The sequence below is a fragment of the Coloeus monedula genome (genome assembly GCF_965178545.1).
Source record: "Coloeus monedula genome assembly, chromosome: 2".
Taxonomy (NCBI): domain Eukaryota; kingdom Metazoa; phylum Chordata; class Aves; order Passeriformes; family Corvidae; genus Coloeus; species Coloeus monedula.
In genome coordinates this window covers 67760589-67786352 of record NC_138782.1, presented here as the reverse complement: position 1 = coordinate 67786352, position 25764 = coordinate 67760589, and the positions used below count along the sequence as shown (strand labels likewise).

At 36.7% G+C, this 25764-nt stretch overlaps 1 protein-coding gene across 15 annotated transcripts in view; it reads right to left on the bottom strand.

The window, feature by feature from the left end:
- Nucleotides 1-25764, bottom strand: part of TRDN (triadin) — a 231443-nt gene that overhangs the window by 61436 nt on the left and 144243 nt on the right. For 10 of the 15 annotated variants that reach the window (XM_082276583.1, XM_082276584.1, XM_082276586.1 and 7 more), the window contains 9 exons: nucleotides 20539-20571; nucleotides 19288-19314; nucleotides 13762-13809; nucleotides 11123-11146; nucleotides 9063-9113; nucleotides 8520-8570; nucleotides 3467-3517; nucleotides 1626-1676; nucleotides 1003-1053 (listed from right to left, as the gene is read on the bottom strand). In XM_082276583.1, the coding sequence (XP_082132709.1) occupies nucleotides 1003-1053; nucleotides 1626-1676; nucleotides 3467-3517; nucleotides 8520-8570; nucleotides 9063-9113; nucleotides 11123-11146; nucleotides 13762-13809; nucleotides 19288-19314; nucleotides 20539-20571 (387 nt within the window). The remainder of the gene's footprint in view (nucleotides 1-1002; nucleotides 1054-1625; nucleotides 1677-3466; nucleotides 3518-8519; nucleotides 8571-9062; nucleotides 9114-11122; nucleotides 11147-13761; nucleotides 13810-19287; nucleotides 19315-20538; nucleotides 20572-25764) is intronic. The other 5 variants (XM_082276580.1, XM_082276575.1, XM_082276582.1 and 2 more) reach the window with 5 other exon arrangements.

Here is a 25764-nt window from a genome sequence, read left to right as displayed (position 1 = left end):
GCAAGAGCATACTGAAGGCTCATGTCCAGCCTCTCATTCACCAGCACCCTGTCTTCACAGGGCTGCTCTCAATAGCACTCTTTTCTGGCAGCACTTAAGCCTTTACTTTGGTTCAGAGTGATACAACTGTGCAAAGTAATAGCTGATTTCTGCTATTCTGCTGTACAGTGTGTGAAACAGCTGCACTTAAAAACTTGAAAATGCTGTATTTTATAACTTTGTCAGAGAAAATATTGCTTCATTATTTCTAGTATTCCTTAGGGAAAATCTAAAGACAGGAAGCAGTATTATTCAATTATCTGGAACAGTTTTCAAAACTGACTGGAAGATTTTAAAATTGACTACTACATTCCCATGACTCAAATGACTGTTATTGGCTAACAAGATACTACGTATTTTTATCCATGTTAAATTATTTACACATTTAACCTGAGAGATTGTTTTGTAATGAAAAAGTAGCATTTAACTCATATGCAAATAGGGTAAAAGTAAAACTAACTTTTGTTTGAATGTAGTTGATACGAATAAATAAACCTGAACATAGTTGGCTAATTATAATTACCTAAAAATGCCTAAAAATGCCTAGTATTTGAGAGATGCTATAAATTGTAATTGATTTTTATTTGATAGCTGGTGCTGATATATCAATATAAGAAGAGAGAGAAAAATGCAATCAAATACTATGTAGAAGAAATAAAATGCGATCTGAAATGACTAATTTATATAGATAAAATGAGGCAAAATCAAGAAAAAAGGAAATAAGTCCTTTTGACTTTAGAGTCTATAAAATACCACTGCTAAAACTTGCTTGTATATCTCCATATGCACCTGTCATTTGTTCAGCCAGATGAAAAGAATATCACGCAGTGAAGGGTGCCATTCAAAGCTATTTAGTAATAGCTAACCAAAGAAACTAGGATTTAATTTGTGAATCCTTACATAATGGATTTATTTTTTCAACTGAATTTTATGCTAAGGCTCAGTTCAACTTGGGATTGTTACCTTTTTCCTTAGGATTAGTTGAAGCCTTAATTTCTTTTCGTTTTGAAGAGTCTGAAAAAGAAATTAAACACAAAAATGAAAGGAGAAAGTTAGCAACACAAACATACACTGTGCTCATTAGTACTGTAACAAAAGTGCATAACAGCAGATCAACAAAATATGTAAAAGAGATGTGTTAAGAATTAGAATTTCTATTTAATTCAATAAATGGCACAAACAAAGGTTGAAAGTAAACCAAATATAATTCCCACTAAATTAGTTGTCAAAGTTTCTGCAGGTCAAACTATGCACTCATTCCTGTGCAGCCTATCATTTCAGCCTGTCATGTGCATGTAGCAGCTCTAATTCACTCAGAACAGGCCAGAACTCAGAACTCCCACTGCAATATTGGCTGTGCGGGTCAGACAGCAGTTAAAGAACACCACAATAAAAAGGGTTACAACTTTATTATTTCTGAATCATGTCAGACACTGCTCCTTTCAATATATCAGATCCATTAAATAAGAAGAATCTAAGTTTAGTCCCTTTTCACCAACTGCCTGTAATTCAAAATATATTAAAACTGCACTGAGATACCAGCAGAAGACTTGTTATTTGCCAGCCACATAGTGATAAGACATTACCTTTTTCCTTTAAGGCTGCTGGAGGCTTCACATCTTTTCTTTTACCAGTCTCTAGAAAGAAACATTTATCACAAGCCAGGTTAGGGAAATAAGATGACACTTGAAAAGAAAGCAAGTCAAACAATTTGATATGTGAAGAGCAAAAGAGATGTGATAATTAAATGCATTTAACAGCATGGAAATAAAGAACAGGACAAAAAAACAAGGTCATCCATTCATCTTTCTAGTCTCGGATATGCAAAATAATAAGCCTTCAATATGTCATTAGTTTCTTCACATTTTGAGGAAACTGTGGAGCCCTCTCTCAATCAGGCAATGAAGAATTACTTACAAACACAAAAGAAATTCTATAGAGCAGTTGGCATCAATGACTTTTTCTTTCACTGAACCCCAATAAAAAATTAATCTATATTGATACAATTGAAATATTAGGAATACTGGTCTTGAAAGCCAGAGGCTGCTGATAAAGGTAAGTGGGAGGGTTTTTTTTTGTCAGGAGTGACAAAAGGACCAGCTACTCATTCAGGACTCCGTCATTCTTTTAATATCAAAGAAACCATACGGGTATTGCCTGTGAACAGAATTTCACTTCCTGCTTATATATAACCTTTTAAAATCACAGGCGCACTGGCTATGAAAGAAGAGCAGTGCTCATCCTTCAAATGTACATTCATGTATTTTATGTCAAAATGAATAGTCCAAGGACTTAATTGTACCTTTAATTTTTTTTTCTGCAGTCTATGACAAAGTATTAAAAGAGATGAGAAAAAAAAACCCTGATATTTTAGTTCTCTTTCTAGTAACTGTCAAGGCAGTTACCCAAGGACATAAAAACCAAGCCAACAAACCAACTAAGCCCCCCAAGAGCCCCCCAGTGCTCCAGGAGTTAGCTAAGCCCAAATAAAGGAAAACTATCATCTTGTGGTGCCCGGGTGAGACACAGGAACTGGCAGCAGTGGCATAGAGGAGAACTCTCAGCCACAAATGGTGTCCTGACTTCACTTCCTAGAGTTTTCACAAATAATACATTCCTCACAGAAGTGTGTCACTTTGCTCTGTATCTATTCTGCAGCCATAATCTGGACTGCATTGAATATCTCCAGCTTCCAAAAAAAATGGGACTTGGTAACAATTTGGACTTCAGGTGTGCTGTTCCAGCTCAGGAACCAGGCACAGTTCTGATAGCCTTTGCTGGCTCCTTTAAATTTTTCAGCTGTTTCAGTACTCTCCAGAGAGAGTGTTCAATGCACATCGCATTGCAACAAATAGGGTTTTCTCCAAATAGATGCTATCAAGCAATCCATGACCCCTGTGTGAACAGCTAGCAGTGGACCTTCATCTGAAAAGATTAGAGGCAGAGATATATGTGCCCATGTTGCCAACAAATTAAGAAAAAATCTTGACATATCAGTCACCATCAAACACCTTGATCTGTCAGTAGCCTCAGCCAGTTCCATTCTCAGACACCCACATTCCTGAGATATAGCCACATGCACCAGATTTAGTCTAGTTCCCTTCAGTAATGTTCTCACTATGGGATTTAGACAACTCATTTTTGATAGACTAACATCCAAAAGTTGTATAAAAATAAATTCTAGTACTTCTCCCAAGATGCAAATTCAAATATCCACGTTTAAAATAAGCCCAAATGATTTCTAGGGATCCTACTGGGATCTGTACAGCACAAATATTATTAAAAACAATATCATGACTAAAATAATCTAAACAGGAACAAGGATGGGTTTGGTTTTCTGCACTTCTATATTCCTACTCAAGAGCTGTTTCTAGACTGAATAACAGTTCCGATGTTCAGATCTGTGTTTCTTAGCTTCTTCACCTACCTTTTTCTCTTAAGCTTTCTGGATTCTTGAGATTTTTTCCTTTTGGGGAATCTGTAGGGAGATAATTATGTTTCTGAGACTTAGAAGACAGGAGTGCCCTTCTACACTTAAAAGAATACTCAAGAAATATTTAAAAACTAAGACTAAAAGTGTGAACGTAAATGGGTTCAACCTTGACCTCTCTTTACATCCTCTCTAGTGACTATCTCATATTTTTAAGGTGCAATAATAATAGTAGCAAAACCAGAAATTGCTGCTGATGACTGTCTCTAGAGACCTCATAGAAGAGAGAAATTTGAAAGGAGATGGGGAAAATGCAAGCAATTACACAGGATTAGAAACTCTTAGGGTCTTATCCAACACTTCATGAAGACTGTTTCTGCTTTCTCTGTTTGTCTGAAGAATATATCTTTTGCCTCAGCCCTCCAGCGAAAATGCATTCAGGGTCAGCAAGCAGAAGAAAAGAATACACCATGTTGTGTAAACAACTAATGTTTAAATATATTTTTTTCAAGCAACAGTCTCTTGACATCTTGTGCATTTATCAGGGAAATTAGGAGAAAATAGTTTTTTCCAAAGTAAAGAAATAATTTCATAGGCTTATGAATGTATGTGGTTTGAATGAGAGAATATCACAGCCTGCAGAATGCTAAATAAACCCAGTTGCATTCCATCTGACAGGATATAACACCTAAGCATCTAGAAGAAACCATACCATTTATTCCAAATGAAAGTAAACCAAATCTTCAGAAAAACAGAAAAAGCTAAAAGAAGATCCTTTACAAAATAATTTTAACTCTGAACATCCTCCTGGCTGCCATGGTGCCAGGAAGCAATCCCACTTATCCATCTGGATTTAAGTGTGAGTTGTAACAGAAAAAGTTCACTTCCAGGGTGGCTGAAGTTGGTGGAGAATCCACACTGTGCAGGGGTATGTTATGAAATTAGGAGCCTGATCTTCACAGCAGCAGGTGGACTCTTCTTCAGGGGCCTGAGAGAAAACTTCCAGGGTGAAGCCTGAAATCCTTTGAAGTAGCCTCTGTGTTGACTTTATAAAAATCCTTGAGACGACAGCTGCCCAACTTGACCACTTTACTCTGGGCACACTGGTGATCTCAGTGATCAGCAGGCACTCTTGCAGCCACAGCCACAAACCTGAGGCCTTGCAGGTTTGGTGCCATATGCCCATGAGGGTTGTCTTGCCATCCATGTAGCAGATCTCCCTCAGATTTCCTATGATGTGCAGCTCCTAAAGCAGGTTCAGCACTTTTGACTCTCAGAACTTCTGGATGCAGCTCTCAGCGCAGGACACTTTACACAGTGCACACACTTCCCCACCCTCTGAGCCAAGGATATTGAGATCACCAGTTCTGCTTTTCTCCCAGGGATAAGGTTTTAATTTTCAGAGGTTTAAACAGGCACTCACTGAGGACTTTTCAAACTTCTGCTCTCAACTAACCACTTTCTTGTTGGTCCCAGAAGGGGAAAAACATAAAGCTGGCTTAAAGACAGCTTTCACCATGCTGCTTTCCTCCTGCATTCTACTCCAGGGGTGAAGCTGGGCTGGGTTCAGAAGATGGTACAGAATGATGAAGCAGCAGCAGTGTGTAATATCCTCAGGGTAAAGATATAGCTCTCATGCAAATGACAATGACAAATAAATAAATGGAAATAGACGGAAATGTGAACTGCTACTGCTCACAGTATAACTTTCAATTTTTAAAGAAAAAAAAGTATTTTATAAGTTGAGATAAAAAATGCTACAGGCAAGATACTATTTCATGTTTCTTTTGTTTTAAAGGAAACACAAGTATTGCATAACAAGTGCAAATCAGCTCACTTGTTTCTTTAATGACCGCATGCTATAACATATATGGCAAGAAAGAAATACACACTGCTGACTTATTTCTGCTATCAATCCATGCATAAAAACAAATAGCTTTATTATCCACGCATAGCTCAATAAGAAAATATTCAAAGATATCCCAAAACATGACAAAAGCAAGGAGGAAGGAAAAAGAGCATTTGTTTGGAAAATAAATCATGGAACATAGGGTAAGAATGAATTTGCATTATCTATACAGGACAAATGCTGTCAATTTAATAACTCAGCATAATCCAAATTTCTTAGAAAAAAATCAGTGAAGAGTTATATATTAAATATTATGAACTTGTAGTGCCACTGTTGCACCCTCTGGATGAATGAGCTTCTACTCTGGTTAGCTGGGTAAGATACCTACCCAATAACCACGTGGCAAATTGTACCTTAGAGTTTCATTGACCTCAAGTTATTTGAATATGCTTATGTCAACAGAAAATCAGCATTTATATTTGTTAGTAAAAATGGGCTTCTTTACTCTGCTGTGGGGAAGAGCTGAAAAGACAGTTATAAATTCAGACAGAGTCTTGAGATGTCCTTTATCACTAGGAAGTGGAAAATATATTATTCCAGTGTTCTCTTTAATTACTGGCAATAAAATTAGGCTCCAAGACTGAAGACATTTTATTCACCTCATAAAATAAATAAAGTAATTTTGTAGGGTTATGATCTATAGAGTATCCCAGCAACAATTCCAAATTCAGGGATTTATTTTTCCTGTTTCTGCTTTAAATAAAACCACTATGAAAAATAGCCTGCTTTAGGATAAGGTTTTTGAAAAATAGCCTGCTTTAGGATAAGGTTTTTTGTCTGGACATCATTCTTGTTCATTCAAACTTAGCCCATCCTTCAAAGGGAATGAGGTGTGATGATACTACTTTTTTTGCATAAGGTGCCAGGCACACATTAATCACCACAAGTATTTAACACTTCACCTAGAAGTGTTCCTTTATTTAGTTTACATGAATAGCAACAAACTCCCAAGACACATAATTAGGAAGTATATGCAGTCTTAAAAATCCTTATTTTCCTGTGTCCTTTGATATATTTGTGTTTTCCAGAAAGATCCACTTTAAGAAACAAATTGCAAAACACCAAATTGCAAAAAGTAAAAAGAAGTCCCCAGTGACCTTGTCAATAACCTTTTCAGATGCCTACAGATGAGGCTTGAAGAGGTGATGGAGAGGGGGAGGAATGGCATGCAAATAGGCTTTGATTCATTTATGAACCACAGTTTGGGCAAATATGATTGAAATGGGGGACAAATAGTGCTAAATATATGTTATGCAGCAGAGTAATCCATAATGCAATAAGAAAATACACAGCTCAGAAAAGCACCAAGATTTCTACAAGTTTCTCCCCACAGCTTTATAAGTTCCCCCTATAGTATTTATGCTGATATATTTTGAACTGAGCTATACTGCTCAGTAATCAGCACTCTCATTTTTAGGCACAGTCACAGAACTATGCATGTTTGATACCTATTATGGGAAACAATGATGGCTGCGTCAGCAAGACCTCTCAGGATCTGAGGGACAGACTCAGGAGGTCTGGACTGCAGGGGCTCAGGAGCCCGTGATATCTTTACAGATATATTCAGCAGGAAGTTTTCAGCTGTATTGGCATTTAAAAGAAATTCCTGCCTGCTCCTTTCTGAAGGTTGGGTGGAGGGTGTCTAACCTCCTTTGTCATGTTAAAAGGACCTGTTAATAACTTAGTAATTGAAGTTGTTGATATATTAAACATGAGCCCAGAACACGTGCTGGGACCCCACTCAGCAAAGGACACACTATGGAAACTTGTTCAGGGCTGGCAAACCACTTTTCATTTGCTCTAAAGAAGCTCTTATCAAAGAGAAAAAGTTTTGGGTCTTCTCTCTTTTTTTTCTCCTCTCCCTACCTCCTTGTAATCCTCTGAAAGGAGCAGCAGGCTGAACATATGTGCTCCATGCAAGGAAAGAGGGGGCAGAGCTGTCACTCAAGTGCCTCTTCTAATTTTCCAGCATGACACCATCAGGCAGACACAGATTACAGGCAGTCTGTGGAGAGGGCCACAGGACTCCAGAGAGGTTGGCTATACAATTCTGGTCCAGATAACTAAGCTTGTGTAAATGGGGCACGTGTACATTAGGAGTAGAACATACACAGAAGAACAATACATGCACCATGGAATTTGCAGTTTGTGATAATTTAATTTCATCTTTGGAATAAAGAAGTGTGTGAATGAACATAGCTTCTAGGATTTTGAAAATATGTCTAACAATAAGATTACTCCTCCTTTGTTTTAGATGTTTTTGTCATCTTTCAATACTGCTTGAATTGAGCTCTTTATTCAGTTCTTTCTTTGAAATAGCATAAAATAACTGTAACTTGAAATAGTTATAGACTAAAATCTATACATTGCAGACCATATCTATTTATAGGCTTATAACAGTTATAGAATAAATATTAATTTGACTATATATGGTAGATCTTTTTATTCTGAAGAAGATGCTAAATAAGACTTATCCATAAGTAACTTCTTCCAAATAAAGTTATTTCTAGAAAGGAGGGAAGAAATAAGGTGTGTAAAAAGCACCTGGCAAAACAACTGATGAAAGGAAATTCAACTGAGTTAACCATCCACGCTGACCAAATTAACAAAAAAAAAAAAAAAAAAAAAGAAGAAAAAAAAAAGATGAGAGATACAAGAAAGATTCAGACCATCTCTCATGTTGCAGATGGTTGACTGGATGAAGCTCTGGGGTTTTAGCTATCACTTTTACAGAGCACAGAAAGCAAGTTTCCCACTCGTGCTCATAAACCTTACTTTTTCCCATTACGTTCACATATTTATGAAATGACTCAGTTCAGAATTGCTTAACTGGCCCCTATTAAAGACGGCATTCTTCAGGCCTTCTTTGAAAGGTTCTTTTACTCTATTACACAGAGTGGTTTATGATACTGATTTAATTAATTTTGAGAACTCTGAATTTTAATTGGCTCAATATAATCTATTTATGTTCCCACCTCCCTGCCTTTTTAATACTATAAATTCTGTAGAATATTTTAACTAATTAAAGTTTGATTAGTTAAGATTTATAATGAGAAAGACTAGTAATGATTGTTGAAAAATTAGCATCTTCATTATACTTTGTGTGGTTTTAGCAAGTTCTATATTTTATTATGTTCTTACCTTTTTCTTTTAAAGATGTAGGATTCTTTTCTTCCTTTTCTTTAGTGTGTTCTGTAAAAAATAATTTATTAATCTTCAAGCCAGAGTGTTAAATGGCTAACATCTAATGTCTCTAGGATAAAGACTGAATGAATAATTGGTGGTTTCTGACACAAGATAGCAATTAAATGTGTAGCACAAAACTCATTTTCAGTTTTAGTATGCTCACAGAGTGAAACCATAAATTTTCTTAAATTTGATGAAAGGACAAAGATCACTCAAAACTTATTTCACTTTGCAGCTTGTAATAACTGTTAACAAGTGTTCCTGAATTCTGAGTTTATTCGTCTAAGTTTTCATAGCAAGGGTTACCAGGGCTCTCTTTGCACTCCTAATTCAGGTAATGACAATTAAGTTTCATAGTAAATTTACTGAAATAGTATTATGGTTATAAATTCCTAACTAAATCATACTTTAAAAAACAAAATGGCAATGCATTCCAAGATTTTTTTTTTGATGCACATAGATCTTAGAGTTATATACAAATTTGTCCTGCCATGTTACCTTTATCTTTTGTGGCAGCTGGAGGTTTCAATTCTTTCTCTTTTCCAGGATCTGTAAAAGAATTAGTCACACCAATAAAATGACAGTCAGAAACCACAACTGAATGAAAGGATGAGATTTAACCATAGGGGAGAATGAAGCATATAGATCAAGAGAATAAAACTATATATTGGAAAAAATGGCTAAAAATTGAGTTATTGGGAGATTTGTATAGAATTCACTGGTTTTCATTCAGAAAATTCAGTGCACAAAATGTGTTTTATAGATTTAACTGTGAGACCTATAAAATTTGCAAACTTCAACTTAATATGAGACAAGGACAGTTTTTCAGTGTTCTTAACCAGAAAGGTCAAAACTGATGCTTCACCAAATTTGACTCGTTGGACCTGACTGTGACCTACTTCTTTCATCTGGGATTGCCCATTCTTGCTGAGCAAGGCCACGGTCTTCTTTTTGGATCTATTCTTTTCTAAAGGCCAGATGCTGATCAAAGTGAGTGAGTAACATAGCAGTGACAAATAGGTGGGCAAAGAGTTGCTTTTATTCTGCCTGCAGACATGTAGATAAGATGTCTGGGCCACACCAGCCTTGGTGAATGCTCTCAAGGAAGAGTAGTCCCCTGAGAAAGGCATAAGAAGTGAGTTGCACCAGACAGAATACCAGAATTCTATTTCAGACAAAATCATTATTCTGGACTGATGAAAGGTCTCCAAATCTTTCCACCAAAAAAATAAAAAGGCAGGTAAGACTGTCCCAAAACAGTCTATTCAAAAGATCAGAGACTTGGATTTTGACTTCTTACATTTTAAGCAAGTATTTTAGCCATTTGACTGCTGGTTAAACTGTTTTACACTGTCATCTGAGAAATGCTAAAAATACTAGGTTCTCCATCACACATGAAGAAAAAATTCTTTCTGTTGAAAAACTTGGCAGCAATTCAGAGCCAGAAGATATTAAAACTGTTAGAAGACCCTTTTGGTTTCTACACATAGAATAAGAAGTCAACACTCTTGATGAAGAGTTTGTGTTTAGGAGATGGAAGTTGTGTTTAGGAGATAGATATGAAACTTATATAAGCTACAATGAGTAGTTTTTACTGATAATTGTTTACTGCCTTAGTGACCCACAGTTCACAACTTCTCTTTCATTATAAAAGCATGGACCATGTCCAATTTATCATGATATCAATAAAGCTTCTTGTTCATGGTTTAGTATTTGTCTCTGACTAAGACAAATTGAGATCCTAGGGAATCTGAATTGAAACAATCCAGAAATAATAATTTTTATTTATGGTAGAAATAACCATCAAGTGGAAAAACTTAATTTGTGGTTGACATTGAAAGTCGTCTTCTGTTGGGACTGATCTCAAGAGATAAATCTTTCATTATTTTTCTCCTTCTACGTGATGTTTCTAAAAAGGTGATACTAGATACATCCATACAATATAACCTTTAAAGGAGAAGACTTGGGAAAAAAATCTGTTGAACAAGGTCAAAAATGCAATTTTATTCAAATAAAGCTGTCTCTTCTATTACTCACTACACCTCAGACATCTGGTTCAGAAGCTACTCCTGCTCTCCTGCTTTGACCTTCATGTTTTGTACTCACCAATTTATTTTTCAGTCACTTACTTTCAAAGTGAGAAAATACACAACTTACTGCAGATATCTGTGAGGCATATTCAGTGGACATATTCAGACTTATTTGTAGTCCTAATAAGAAATCAATGTCAATTTTTAAATATTAAGTTAATCACAGAAGACTGTGAGAACAGAAATAAAACTCAGTGGGAAGACTGAAAACCTTTTTCTTCTGTGCTTATGAATAATGAAAAATTCCCAAGAAATTTCATGTTCAGTGCAATAGTGTCTACAAAAAAACAAAGACACTTGAAGACAGAGCTTCAGCCAAAATAAGTCATATAATGCGTGACCTAAAGCCTTTATTTTCAGAAGCCTGCCTGTAAGAAATTATAGCTGTTGTTCACCTCCATTATTAAGAATATTGTTACCCAAACTGTTGTGGAAGATATTAGTTTAATGAGTAAAACTCTAGCTTACTTCCTTGTTTCATCTTTGGTTTATCTGAAGAAAGAGAAGGGGAGGGAAACAAAAGTAAAAAGAGAAAAGAAAAAAATGTTAGAATATGTGTTCACATAGGAAATTATTTTTAATACAATCAACAAATGAAAATTTATTTAAATGCATATTGGCTCTAAGTGCTAAATATATCTTGAACCTCCACTGTTTCTGGAGAGGATATGTGAATAAAGTTCATGGTTCCCACCTATTCCCTTGCATATGTGCAAAAAGAGCATGAAATCCCCTAGTCTGATATGATCTTCTTTAACCAATGGCAAGCCTCCTTTCTCAGTACTTTTGGATACCACCAGAAAGAAATTTCACCTTTTTATAATCTCTTTTAAATATTAATTCTCAGTAGCAGGCATTAACTTCCTGGCAACCATCCAGCATCTGCTCATGACATTTTTCAAACAAAGAGGTCAAAGAGTTAAAGCTATGTGCCTTCTTCCTCACCTTTTAACAGTTAAAAATGTTACCTGTAATTTGGCTTTACAACAATAAAAGATGTTTCTACAACCTTTCAGCCCAGATGTAGGGATATGAGGTCAAAGCTGCAATAATTACTAAAACTTTTGTTTAAAACAATGAAGTTATGTCCTGGTTGCTAAGCAAATCCAGCCTCCAACACCTCAGATTTTCCTGCAAGTCTCATACTGTTTTTCTTAGGTTGTAAATCCCAGTTTTGACCAGGACTGAATCCCTCTACTTTTTGAAATGCATCCTGATGCAAAGTACTCTTTTATGAGTAATATAAGTACATGGTAATACTCAATAAGCATATTGAAAGTTTTTTTGGCTTGTTTGTCTTTGAGTGATCAATGTGTTCGCAGCAGTTCCATACATATAGGGTGCAGGGACGAGAAGCTGAGGCAATTGCTATGTGAAAGTGTGTGTGCTCGCTTCTGTGCATCGGAGGAACTGAGCTGCCAGCGCTGGGAAGTTGCTGCAGAAATAGTTGTGACAGACATTACATGTTTCTCTTATTCCTTTGACTTGGAAAGACTAGATAGTGTTGGCATGGGGGGACAGTGCTGCTGCTGCTGACTGCTGTCATGGGAAGCAGTTTGCCCCCCTTTTGGGCTCCTTGGGTATCACAACTTGTGGTTTAGAAAACTCTGCTCCATGCCAACCATGTGAAACCATAGTTTGCACTGCTCAGTCTGTGCTCTTTATGGCACAGTTAAAATGTTTGGCAGATAAAATCCCATCTAATGGTGGTACATTGTAGAAAGGACAGATCTTACAGCAACCACACACCTCATTGCTGTATGAGACAGCCAAGCAGAGGGGAAGCAGCGCAGATGTCTGGAGAAGCACTTATGTGGCAATGGAAAATTATGCGGAGATACCCAGCCTAACAATGACTGAAATCTAGGCCAAGGCCCACCTAATTATAACGTTTTCCATGACAACTACCAAGCAGCTGACAGCTGCTGCAGGGTGTTTGTGCTGGCTTGAGTAATGCTGAGTAAAGCTGAAGCTGAGAAACTCGAGAAAATAAGGGATAATAACTCAACTGACCAAAGCTACCTCAGTAAACATCTTACACCTTATTCTAAAGGTTACTGGCAAGTTCATCATCAGGGCTCTAACTGACAATTTGAGCATGACTAAATACAAAAATCACCTTGGTAGGCTGCTAGGATGTGTATCATATAAAGAAAGCCTGAGCTGATAAACTTTGGGTATTTAGAACCCCTTTTTTTACTTTGCTTCCTACCATACTAAACTAAAAAAGAATGGATTGCTTTTAACAAGTATAAAAGAAGCAAGTATGCAGGATATAATGCTAAAGTTGTTAATAACAAGAAGAAGAAGAACAAGAACAAGAAGAGGAAGGAGAAATCTAAATGTATTTAATAGGAAAAGACACATCTTTAGACGGTTTAAGGCATCGACCCTTCTCTTTTTATGTTTCCACAGTGGCTTGAGTTTTGTTTTTACCTTGGTGTAGATTGTGCTTTGGTATTTCTGCTCTGGTTGTCTTGGGATACTGGATGTAGACTTAGTGTCCCTCTGAACTATGTGCCATCAACATGTGGCTCTTGCAGTCTTTCTTCTGGTCTTCCCACTCAGACATTCCCACTCAGACATTCCCACTCATGCATTATCCATACCAATCCTAAACTTTTTGCGAAAAATTTCAACAAGGCCTGGTATCAAAGGGTTTTGAGTTTCTCTGCAGTGGACCTTTGTGACTCTTCATGGGGCTGAGGTTTCATCTGGGACAAGAAGGGCATCTCAGCTGACTTCAGGGAGCCTCTGCCCCTTTTCCTGATTGCAGGTTACTCTCAGACTGAGTAGCAAAGGCTGACTCTTGTCCAGGCGAGGGGGGCAGGACACAAAGTTCCAGCATAGAACATTTCAGCTGAAGTGGGCAGCTGTCTACCTGAAGCTTTTTGTCGGGGTGGCAGTTTTGTGGAAGTGGGACAAAGCCAGTTTTAAAATGGAAATTCCCTGTTGCTCTGACAAATACAGCAAAGCTCTGAAAAAATACTGGTGAATGAATGGATTTAAAGATTGCTGTCATCTGGCTCTCTGAATCTGAGGTTATTTTTTTCTGTGCCATTGTCTTTTAAGAGAGATAACACCAACATGTTTTGTTTTCTTTTTACCTTGCACTGCTGCCTTCTTTGCTTTTCCTTCTTTTTTTTCAAGTCCTGCTGCAAGTAAAAGATAAGGTTTAAGTAAGACTTCTAGTCAGAAGTGTTTTTACATCAGAAAAAGCTCTTCTTAAGTGCTTACATATTATTTTGAGTCAAAAGATTTCAAATTTGCAACCATGAGATTTCCCCCCCCACCAAGATAAGAATACATAATAGATATTTTTTATTTGTCTGAAAAAAGAGTGTTTTTTTTCTTTCAGAAAATAAATAGTAGATCTGGTCTAGCAGAAGGTGGGGCTGCCCAGTGCAGGGGGCTTGGAACTTGATGATCTTCAGGTCCCTTCTAACCCAAACCATTCAATGATTCTGAGGTGTCAGGTGAAAGAGGGGTTAAACTGCTTCCCATATTTTGTAGGGGGGAAGAGAGCAAAGCAAGCAGGACTTTACCTTGCCCAGTCATCTGAGGGTTACCCAAGCAAGCATGGTTTTCTGTTTGCACCAGCAGAAACCTCCACTCTGCCCCCCTTACACAGCAAAACCTTGCCCCATACTCTCAGTTTTAAGCATGTGGTCATTCTCAGTGAGGGTAGCAGGCCACAGATGGACTGTATGTTAGGACATCTAACTCAGTCCTTCTGAATAGTGAGATTTCTGCGGTCAAGCGAGAAGTGTGAATTGCACCACTTGTGCAGCAGGGCCGCTTAAACTTTACTGACACCAGGGGAGGCAGCTGTAACAGCCCAGGTCAGGATGCATGGACATATCCAATTACTTATTCACAAAATTTGCAACCACAGCTCCTAAATTCATTTACACATCTTGGGAGACAAGGGATGGAGATCATTTGTTCAAGGCTCCACATTAAGGATTAAATTATCTAGGAAGAGGTGGTGCAGGAAGAGGTACTATTAGATTTTCTCACATAAATATGGGTATCTTTTATAGTTTATGACAATCTACTCTGCAGGATTGGTGGTGTACAAGATTATATCTTTAGGACAACCTGTATATTTCTTATCTAATTGAATTATTTGAGGTTAAAACTTTTAAATCTATAAACATACATGTTTAGCTGTAAATGACACTTCCAACACTTCACTTCTGTGAAGCCAAGTTTTTGTAGCCACATCTTATAAGTATTAGGCTAAATAAGAAGCTTTGCTTTAATTTAAAAGGCTATCCTGTTACAGTGTTTGAGACGAAAAATGTGTCATTAAGAAAATCAGCTTCCCTGTCATTGTCTAGTTTGAAAGTAGTGTAAAGAACAATCAGCATAAGTGGCAGGATGTAAAGTGGACAGTGAAAATTAATTTACATCTGATGTTTATAGAAAATGCCTTTGCAGCTCTTCAGGGTCATTAGCACATATAACAACCTCCCAGCTTGTTATTTCAACATGTCATTTTATTACAACAAATCACAGTTGAAAATGAAGAGTTTGGCTTTTAGAGACAAAGTAAATTCTGAGGGCCATGTTCTGTTATCATTATTTATGCTGAGAAGGTCAGGGAATTCAAAGGACCTATGAAGTTGCCTCCATGTGTGCTCAGTGCTTCCCTGCTGCCTGGACTGCAAGTCTGGCCCCAGGGGCAGCACCAGGACATCCCTTCAAGAGCATTCTGAAGCTACTGGGCACAATGGCTCAAGCAGATCAGCTCAGTTAATAAACTATGGCCCGTCTGCAATGTCTGCTGGTGGGCTGGGGGCCAAAGGAATGATCTTCTGTTCCCAGATTCCCTGAATCTGAGATTCAGTGAAATGTCAGGCATGGGTAGATGAACTGCTTCACATTGAGTGGGATGAACCCACTCACAGGCATCAATCACTCCCTTGTGATGTGAGCAGGTGTTTTTGAGTGAGCTCCATGTAAACAGTGAAATATGGCACTTCTGCACTTCAGTTACCTCAGGGAACTTATTTTATTGAACATAATCTTCAATTTTCCTGAAAGTCAAGTCTAGGCTGAAAGGATGTCTGATTTGATCCTCAAAGAAAAAAGTGAATTTTCCATTTCTATCCAAGTACCTAATTTTTTGTCAGTGTTCATGGACACAGAGAAAGTGAAAGAGGGTCAAAGACCCTTAATATTTATTGTAGACCTCTGCTATTAACGTCCATGTTACCTGGGCCCAGATCAGCTGTACTACTTATACTAACCATGAGCTAGACACAGAAAGCCAAGATTAATCTGAGCACAGAGCCCTGCCACTGAGCAAATCAGTATCACGGTGCTTCTAAAATGCTTACTGAAGTGGGCAATATCTTGAAGAATAAGCTGATTCTAATATGGAAATAAATATATGAAAAGGGGAACCAGAAACCGGTCCCATATGCATTCCAAAATACATTTTTAGCATCTAAAGCTGCAAAAAACAGCTATGACAAGAGTTAAATGAGTTATTGAGAACTATTGTTTTCTCCAAAGAATACTTTTCCTTTTTAGCTAAAATGAAAGCAGTTTTGGTTTGTAAAACTTCTGAAAACCAGAATACTAATGGAATAAAAGTATTTTTTCTAGATACTGAACTGCAGGCTAGAAGAACAATACTGCTTCCTGAGAAAATCAGGTGTTTATTCATCAAATTTTTGTGGTGGTGGTAGACCACAAGTGTGGTTATCATGAAGGAATCATCCATCCTCGAGGAACGTCAAGGCTGCTATAACAGCCATTACTACTAACAGTGCTCTGGCTATCAGTGCATTCAGTAATGATACAACAGTTCCATGAGTGAGTGCTTGTAAAGGAGAAGTTGCTGAGACAGAACAGAGCTTCAGTAACTTTTGGAAACTGCCAAGTAACATCAGCTAGACATGGCAGACCAGTATCTGCAAGGACAAACGGGACAGTCCATTATTCCCTTTGCTTTTTCAGAAGTGAGGCATGAGTTACTTTGGTGATGCTGAAGGTCTTTTATCATCAAGGTAATAGTTGTCACTTTGAAAGTCTGTAGGAATAGGAAGCCCATCCACCTAGAGTCAGTGTTTGGAATAAGGCTCAGAAGGTTTGGTTGTCTCTGTTTCTATCAGAACAGAGAGAAGTTTTCTGAGCAGGTCAAGATGTCATTGGGCATTTTCAAAGGTCTTACCGCTTCTGAATGGCAGCCTGAAAGATGATCTCTTTGTGAAAAATGGTCCCGTTCCAGGTATTCCCTATTTGAAAAGCTCATCTGTCATCCAAGTGACTTAAGTAACATCAGTGTTGTAATGTATTATAATTTTCTCCTCTGCAGAATGGCAGGCATTAAAAAAAAAAAATAAAAGAAAATACAAGCCCCCTTTCCCAAACCAAACCCACAAAAACACCTGCATGAAACAATACAAAATAAAATAAATACACATGAAGTAAAATCATGTATAAAAACCTGTGGATTCCTGATTCATATTTTCAGTTAAATATACTTTCAAAAAATAGATTAAATAAATGAAGTCATACTCCCACATATATTTTGTCATTTCTCAGGAAAATTCTTGACAGCTTGGCATAATGTAGACCAAATGTGCAATTTATTTTATAATTGTTTCTCTGATTCCATCATAAGCTCTTAGGAATCAAATGAGAGACAATTCAGCAGATATTGGTTTATGTTGAAAGTGGCCAGGAGAGCAATTCATCAGTCAAATATTTCTGCAGTCTCAATAGTTGTAGGCTACAATCAAATTTGTCAGAATATTTTTATCCCAAAAGAGTCAGGTTGCATAACTAGCATCCACATCAGAAATATGCATTCTAAAATGTCACTGATTTTAAAGCTATTTTGAGATATTTGCTCAGTGTGATGGAAGAATGAAAGAAATCATTCTCACTGGAAACAAAAAACATTTCACTCATTGAACCCTGAGGTCAGAAGCTCCTCATTGTGACATCAAAAACATTAAGAAATCATTAACCTAAGAAGTGTATGTCATGGTTTAGGAACGTTCTGTTGTATGGAGAAAAAAAAATTTTCATGCTGTAGTGGCTTGTGAGAAAATGCAAGAAAGCTCCATGTGAGTTTGGTAGCACATAAGAAGTACAGGCTAGTGGGAATGGCCCAGACCTCCTTCTATGCCAGCAGATTAATATTTTTTAATTACCAAAGAAGAGACTTTCCTCAAAAGCCTTGGTTTTTTTTCAGAACAAAATTGTTTGCCTGCCATGAATATGCATCAAAAATTTTAAAAATGAGAAAATAAACAAATATATAGTAACAATGTAGAACAAACAAATATGGGTTTAAAAGCAATTATTTTCTTCAGACTTAGTGAAAGGTTAAACACTGCTAAACTACTACTATTAAGCACTACTAGAATTTGTCTATGTCAAAAAAAAATATAGAAGACAGTAACAGCATTCCTTTGTGATTCTTACTAAGTGGCAAAAGGAACAGCTGTAACATTTTAATATAAATATGACTTTTCCCCTGGAGTACAGGTGATGTTTGAGTTTCAAAATTACCAACATAAAGTTAAATTTAGATGTTTTGCTAACAAGAAATTTTTAAGATATCAACAATTACCCCAGGGCTAAAATAAGCTCATTTTTACTTAATGAAGAATAAAACAAAGATGTCATTTACTTACATACGGGGGGGGGGCAATTTCAGGTTCAATATTAGGTTGATCCTATGGTAAAACTAAAATAGCTGAGGCCAAAACCTTCAGTTGTGAAACTGCTCTTTTGACAACAGAAATATTCCTGTACCGTATAATGGAAACCCACAGTTTCTATTTATCCTTAATTAACTGAACTTCCCAGATTTTTTTTCCCATTTGCCTGAAAGGGAGTGCTTACAAAAGTATGGTGGCCATTGACATGAATAGTCATGGTCTGAGAGTGAAGGGCAGTGTGTAACTTGACATTCTGTTTTCCATTTTTTTTAGGCTACAACTGAAATCTGTAATGCTCTTGAAAGTAATTTGGAGCTAGTATCTTACATTGTGCCTATGTAAAAACCAGACACTGATGGGAAACAATTAAATATTTGCTTTATTTGCTCAGCTTGAATTCATGTCCTTGATGTTTCTCACCAGTCCAAATTCCCTGTGCCTTGTGGAAAGGAGAAAACTTTGGAGCAAACATTGATGCTCTCACACTTCCTGCCTTTTGCCATGGACAGTTCATGGATGAAAGGTAGGCAAAATCTGTTTCACTGAACCTCCCTGCAAAATTCCCTCGACTCCTTAAAGAAAACCTGTTCAATCACTGGGTTTGTGCAGCAGTTAGACTGGCAAAAAGATAATTACTTTGTGTCATGTCTCTGTAGAAGATTGGCTACTTCTCCTTTCTGACTGTCACACAAGCCTTATGGCTTGAGCTAGGGGTAGAAACTGAATTTCATATGGTTGGGGAATTACAGTTAGTCTATGAAAAATTTGAGGGAAAGACACCTGCTTTGAGATGCTGCAAGGAAGAAGCCGTTATAATTGAAAAGGCTGTTTGTTTTAAATAAGTCATACCTGTTAAAAGCTTTTTTCACAAGAAGCTTTTTTTCATTACAGTAAAGTTAACAGCAGCGTTCTTCCATTTCAGTTTTAAAAACAAATCAAATTACTCACCTTTTGACTTTGGAGTTTCCACAGATGCTGTAAAAGAAAAGAAAACATTCACAGAAATAAATCGCATGAATGTCTAAAGAAATTAAAATTAATCCTAACACCTCCTCCTTTGGTAAATATGCTACCTATCTATGCAGAGCAGTTCATTTTTTATGTAGAGAAAAACTGACACACACATATGTTGCTTGTTTAGATAGTCTCATGGCAGACAAGTAATTAACTTGCAGATTAAAAGCAGTGGAGAGCAAGGTCAATAGATAAATTGTATAAGGACCTTCAGTAGCCCTGCTATTTTCTAGTATGAGGATGAGAAAAGGAGTAAAATAGGTTCCAGAATGGGCATATATTAAACATAGGTGGAAGGTACTATAGAAATATTCCTTTAAAAATTTCAGTGATTTTCAGAAGCTAGGAATTTTTTCTCTTTTTTTTTTTTTTTTTTTTTTTTTTTTTTTTTTGAGTTTATTGAAGCTTCTAGTATTGATGCAGAGGAGGATCCAGTATCAAAAGTCTTCCTTAATATAAGTTTTCTCTTAATTAATCTTTCTTAATTTCTTTACTACTCTTCATAATTGCATTAGCTAACTGCAAATTAATTGAACTACTACATTTCTCTTTTTTTCATGATTCACACATTCACTCTGAAGCACTGTGACAGGCTTTTATGCTATAGAAAAGGACAGATTCATTTTTCTATAAAATGACTATCTACTGTAGGTATTTCTTGCTCTGAATTCCTATCCAAGAAAACAGAGTCATCTGATGAATGAGTCATCAAGCTTGGCTGTAAAAGGAGAAAATCTTTATACTTTCCCAAATTTGGATAAACTGGAGAAGTGGATACCACTCAAGAATAAGAGCGCCTTGCTACAACAATAAAATGCATGGGTGCTTGGCATAAAAAAAAAATTAAATAGCCTACTTTTTTTCCCTACCCTCCACACTCTGAACCTTGCATTTTGTGTTTGCTTCTCCATCCATTTACCATAACTTTCTTTGAAAAGACAAACCTTTTAAAAGCTGAAATACAGAATTCTCACCCTCTTGTTCTTCTCAACATTTTATTAGATCTCAGTTCCAGAAGACCGAATGGTTGCTCCACATCTATTCAAGTGCTTAAGTAACTTTAATTAAACCAGCAAAATTATATTCATGGCTTTATTTTTTTTATCCCTCTACCTAACCTGTCTCAACTGAGAATCAAATCAGATAAATGAGACTCTAAAACTTACAGTTTTTTGCAGGACTTACCATGTACTTTTGATTCTTTCTTTATAGTTTTGGCTGTAAACACAAAAAAACAAACAAAAAAAATCAAATATTGACTTCAGACATGAATTAATTTAAAATATTAAGATAGCTTAAAAGTAAGATAAAAAGGGCAGAATATTTGCCAGATTCCATTATTTTTTATTTTATCTGTGGTTCTGAAAAATTAAAAAAAAAGTAAAATATACATTTATTTTCTTGTAATGCTTTGTTTGATTTCCTTGGACAATCATTTTTCATATTACTCTTAGCCACATGTGATATGATACATTCCTATGGACTCTCAGTTCTCTGCTTTCCAGCATGTCAAAATAAAGCCTTTGTAGTTGCAATCAGTCTCTTCAGTGGCTTTCACACAAGATAAACAGGGTCAGAGTAGCTGTTAATAAGGGAAAGCAAAGGATTTGTCTTTTATAATGAGGAGCTAAAAGGAAACCATAGAAACAGTGTAGGTTAAAATAGCTGCAGTTTTGCTTCAGGGTGGTTTCAGTGGAGGTCTGCAACCCAACTATATGTGCCACAGGACACCTGTGGTCCTTGTCTTTCTTCATTGGAGAGATGGGAGAATAAGCAGAGCATCTAGCCCAACCACTGCTTCTCTACAGGCACGGGGAAAGGAAGAGGATCCTGGCCTCTTTTACAGGAGTGTGGAGGAAAGGACTGCTCACTGGAGCAGAACAGGATCTGGAACCTGAAGCTGAAAAGCTTCATCCACCCAAACTCTGCACCCTCTAGCAATCTACGGCTGGGATTTACAATTTATTAATGGTAGTTTCTGTAACACTTTCTGTGCTGCAAGAATGTGCTTTAACACCCCCACACAGAAGGAGCATGGCAGCCTGCCACAGATAGAGACTGAACAACATCTACCAGCCAGTGCTGACATTCAGTGTAGCAAAAAAAAATAGTTAAGCTTTTTCTGTCTGCAGATGCTTTTAAACAGCATGTGAAAAGGCTGTGCTGTGCAAGTTTGGATCCACACAGGAACATTTCCTAAATTCAAGAGTATCTGAGCTGGCTGATCACAAGATATATCATAAAATCATCAAATCATAGAACATCCAGAGTTGGAAGGGATGTTATTGAGTTCTAGCTTAGGATATTCTATGATTCTATGATTCACAAGGATCATTGAGTCCAGCTCCTGGCTCTTCACAGAATAACTTCAAGAGTCACACCATGTGCCTGAGAGCATTGTCCACATGCTTCTTGAACTCTTGTCAGGCTTGGTGCTGTGACCACTTCCCAAGGGAGCCTGTTCCAGCACCAAATCCCCCCCTGGGTGAAGGACCTTTTCCTTTTTTCTAACTTAAACCTCCCCTGATACAGCTTCAGGCCATTCCCTCAGGTCCTGTCACTGTCACCAGAGAGAAGACATCAGTGTCCGCTACCCTGCTTCCCTTCATGAGGATGTTGAAACTTGCAATGAGGTCTACCCACAGTCTCCTCCAGGCAGAACAAACCAAGTAATTCCATCCACTCCTCATATGGCTTCTCCACTAGACACTTCACTACCTTCACAGTCCTCCTCTGGACGCTCCCTAATAACTTCATATCCTTGTACTGTGGTGCTCGAAACTGTGCAGAGGACTCAAGGCGAATATTTTTAAATACATGCTTATTGCTTACCAATATCCGATGACTGTATTTTCTCCAGGCTTATTATAGGCTATATTTGTATTAAAGCTGTGATATAGAGTTGAGCAACATTAATGTTTAAACAGCTTCCACTCTAGAATCAAGATATAAAGTTCCATGTTCAAAGTGATTCTGAATGTGGTACCCTCACAAAAAGCAACCTAATTCACAAATGTGGCCTATCATTCAACTGAATAAGAAAAAGGAAACAAGAAATGCCAACATAAAATTAAATATGTTTATCAACAACATTAAAATGAATAATATGTCCATTAAATATTAATTAATAATCAATGCTAATACTGACTGCACAGTGGGCAAATAAAAGATATATACTTCATGCAGAGCTATGAAAATAATTTGTTTTCAAAAGCCCAACTGATCTTAAATATGAAAACCCCACAACTGTTAAATTTGAAACAAAATATGTCATTATTCCATACTCCCACCTCTAACAAGCTTATATCAAACAATCAGTTTCCATTCTATCTGAAATAAAATACTCCTTTTTGTCTGAGTTTTCACATCTCTCTGAAGAGCCATCTTATATATATTTCAAAGAAAAACATAGTTTTCAAAATACAGTTTTACACCAAGTTCTCAAAAAAAAGTTATTTTTCTTTCTTTTTTCCCAAAAATATTTTTGGAATTTTATCATAACTTCAGAAACAATATCTTTCAGCCAAAATGTACACTTCAAAGCATCACGATTAATTGGCTGAAATCATGGACCTAGTTTTAATATAGTTATATAAAGCACATTTTAATGTATTGACTATATAACATATATTTAAAACATTGTAGACTCTTTAAAGACACACTGTATATGAGAAATGAAATTTTAGTGGAATTGTTCATGGAGCAGGTTTGTGTCATCAAAAAAAATGAGCCATGGTTGTGATCTTCCCAGCAATATGAAAAAGTGATAGAAATAGAGAGCAAGTTGGCATTTATTGCCCGAATAAAAACATTTTCTTGATGGCATCCTACCTTGGGTTGCAATTCTAGTCCAGGTCAAGGAGGAAAAATATAGCAAAAACTGAGAGGACAAAGTTTGGGACTCAGTGGTTTGGGGGAAACATTGGCTGCCTCAATGCTCTTAATCATAGCAGCAGCTGCAGCTTTGGTTTTGTGTAGCCCGAGTGCTCTTCAGACTATCCACTTTCATGCAGATATTTTAGGACTCATTCTGGAAATTATGATTTCGATTGGTACTGTGGGGGTTTGTGTTTTACTATTGCTCAGGACATCTTCCTGGAAACTAAAGGAAATGCAATTCTGTCTTCAGTGGTTCTGAGACAATTATTTTTCTCTCTCATTCTAAGATCTCTCAGCTCTCAGGAGATCAGGAAACAGTATGATTCTAACAACACTCAGCAAATGTTTTGGCAAAGTATAAAATAATCCATTTATTTAGCTTTAATTCACAATTTTTTTGAAAACTGCAAACATTAGGGAAGGCCTATAGAGCTTCTTTCATTACAGTTTTATTTCCAGAAGCATATGAAACATGATCCTTCCCATGAGAAAATTTATAAAAATTAATAACATAGAATTTGACATCAAGCATTTCTGGGAAATCTGACATGATATGAGAGTTCGGGTGATTCAAGTCCTGATATTTGAATGAAACAAACTGAAAACTTTCATTGCACAAACTTCAGACCTAGCTCTTTCCTGTTAGCCACAAGTTATCACTGCTTGATCTCAATGTCTTATTCAGTACTTTTTTCTGTAGTTTCAAGTAGTTAGTATGACACATGAAAGGATATTGCCAGCTGTAAAACACATTAGACATTTGCAACGGCATTTGTCATTATTTTTATATTTAACCAGTTTTGCATGTGTATGAGACTGTACAGTATGCTTTTATTCAGGGAAGTTTTGCTGGTAGTATATTATTTTTCTGCCATGCAAGGAATTGCGATTTGATTTAGTTTGACATTTTATCATGTTTATTTGCTCTGATGCTTTAAACAAATGGCTTTTCTTTTTTATGAAAACTGGCAAAGTTATGTATAATATGCCCATAAAACCATACAAATGTGTTTTTTGCTTCATTAATAGTGACATACTCCTAGGCAATCCAGAGTAGGTGGGAGACAGAAGAGAACCTGAATCTGCCTCTGTAGTTCTTCCCTAAACCATGTCCTTCCCTAAGGCACAAAGGGTTCTGAAAAGCATCTAGGCTGGCAAATTTGTGGTGTATTTTAATCTTTACCACCAGAATAGACAGTCACAAAGTGCGACCCTCTGCCATCGAACAAGAGAGAGGAATTAATTTCCTGTTACAATTTTTATAGGTATGTGCACACGTGTATGAGTGTGTGTGTGCACCTGTTATCTCCTAATTCAGAGCATTCATGTCCAAGCATGGTTCAGGAAAATAAAAATTGTGTTGGGAATGACACAGGTTGGAAAAGTTTAAATAAACAGCATTTCAAGTGGATATGCTGTTGTGTGGGATGCACCACATGTTAATTAACCAACACCATTTTGTTTGCACTCAGTAGCTGCATAAAAATGGTGTTTTCTGTATTGCTGTTTATCTTTTACCACAAATATTTCAGTGAAGCCTACTGTTTTCATATTCTATGCAGTGTCTTAAATACTTAAATCCTTAGCAGAAAATTATCTTGGTCTTACAGTTTTGTAATCTTGGTTTTATAAGCTCTATGCCTGTCATTTCCCTTCTCAGAACTTCATATTGTGTTGCTTAATTAAAACCAAATGAGACAGAGTGGTAAAGCTCTCCAAGATATTCTTTCATTAAGAATATTGCGAACATAAACATTTAGATAAAGAGAAGATCCCTCTAGTCCCTTCTGCTGAAGGAAAATGTTGCAATATGGGTTCAGTCACGCTGTTACACCTGAGATAATCCACATGAGAAAGTCTTGCATCAAACTAGATTTTTCCTGTTCTCCTGCTCCCAAGGAGTATGTGTTTGGCTATATTTCACCACTATTCCTACTTTCTGGATCATTGTAGAGAACCTCACTGCCATTTTACACTTTGATTTATAAAGATAATGAAGTGTAAAAATACATTTCTTTCTGGAATAAGAACACACCAAGGAAACCTCTTACATCATGAAATCCTGCCACACATATGCACTCCTCTATATATAACCATCTTTTGAGGAGGGCAACAAACAGTTTTCCTAATGGATTTTTGTGAAGAAAAGGAAAGCAGGTTACAGTTCTGTGTATCAGTATCTTTGTTTGAAATCTGCTACCCTGTTGGGAAATACCTGAGAAAAATTTTGTGCAATGAAAAGAAAGAATAGCCTGGATGACAGGCAAATGCTTTCAGTTCTATGTATTGAGTCTATGGCTTTTCTACACAGGCAGAAAGCATCAAAAGTGGCAGTGGGATCAAAACTGTACATTGTAAATTTTAGCTGTCATATAATCACATATGTTATAAACAACTCTAATCCACAGCACTCCTCCCATGAAAATCAAGTGACATTTTCATAATGATCACAATGAACAGGATGGGGCCCATTTATTCCCATTATAGCAAAGTGAACTTGGTACCACTTCCAAAACATTAATGCCTGGAAAT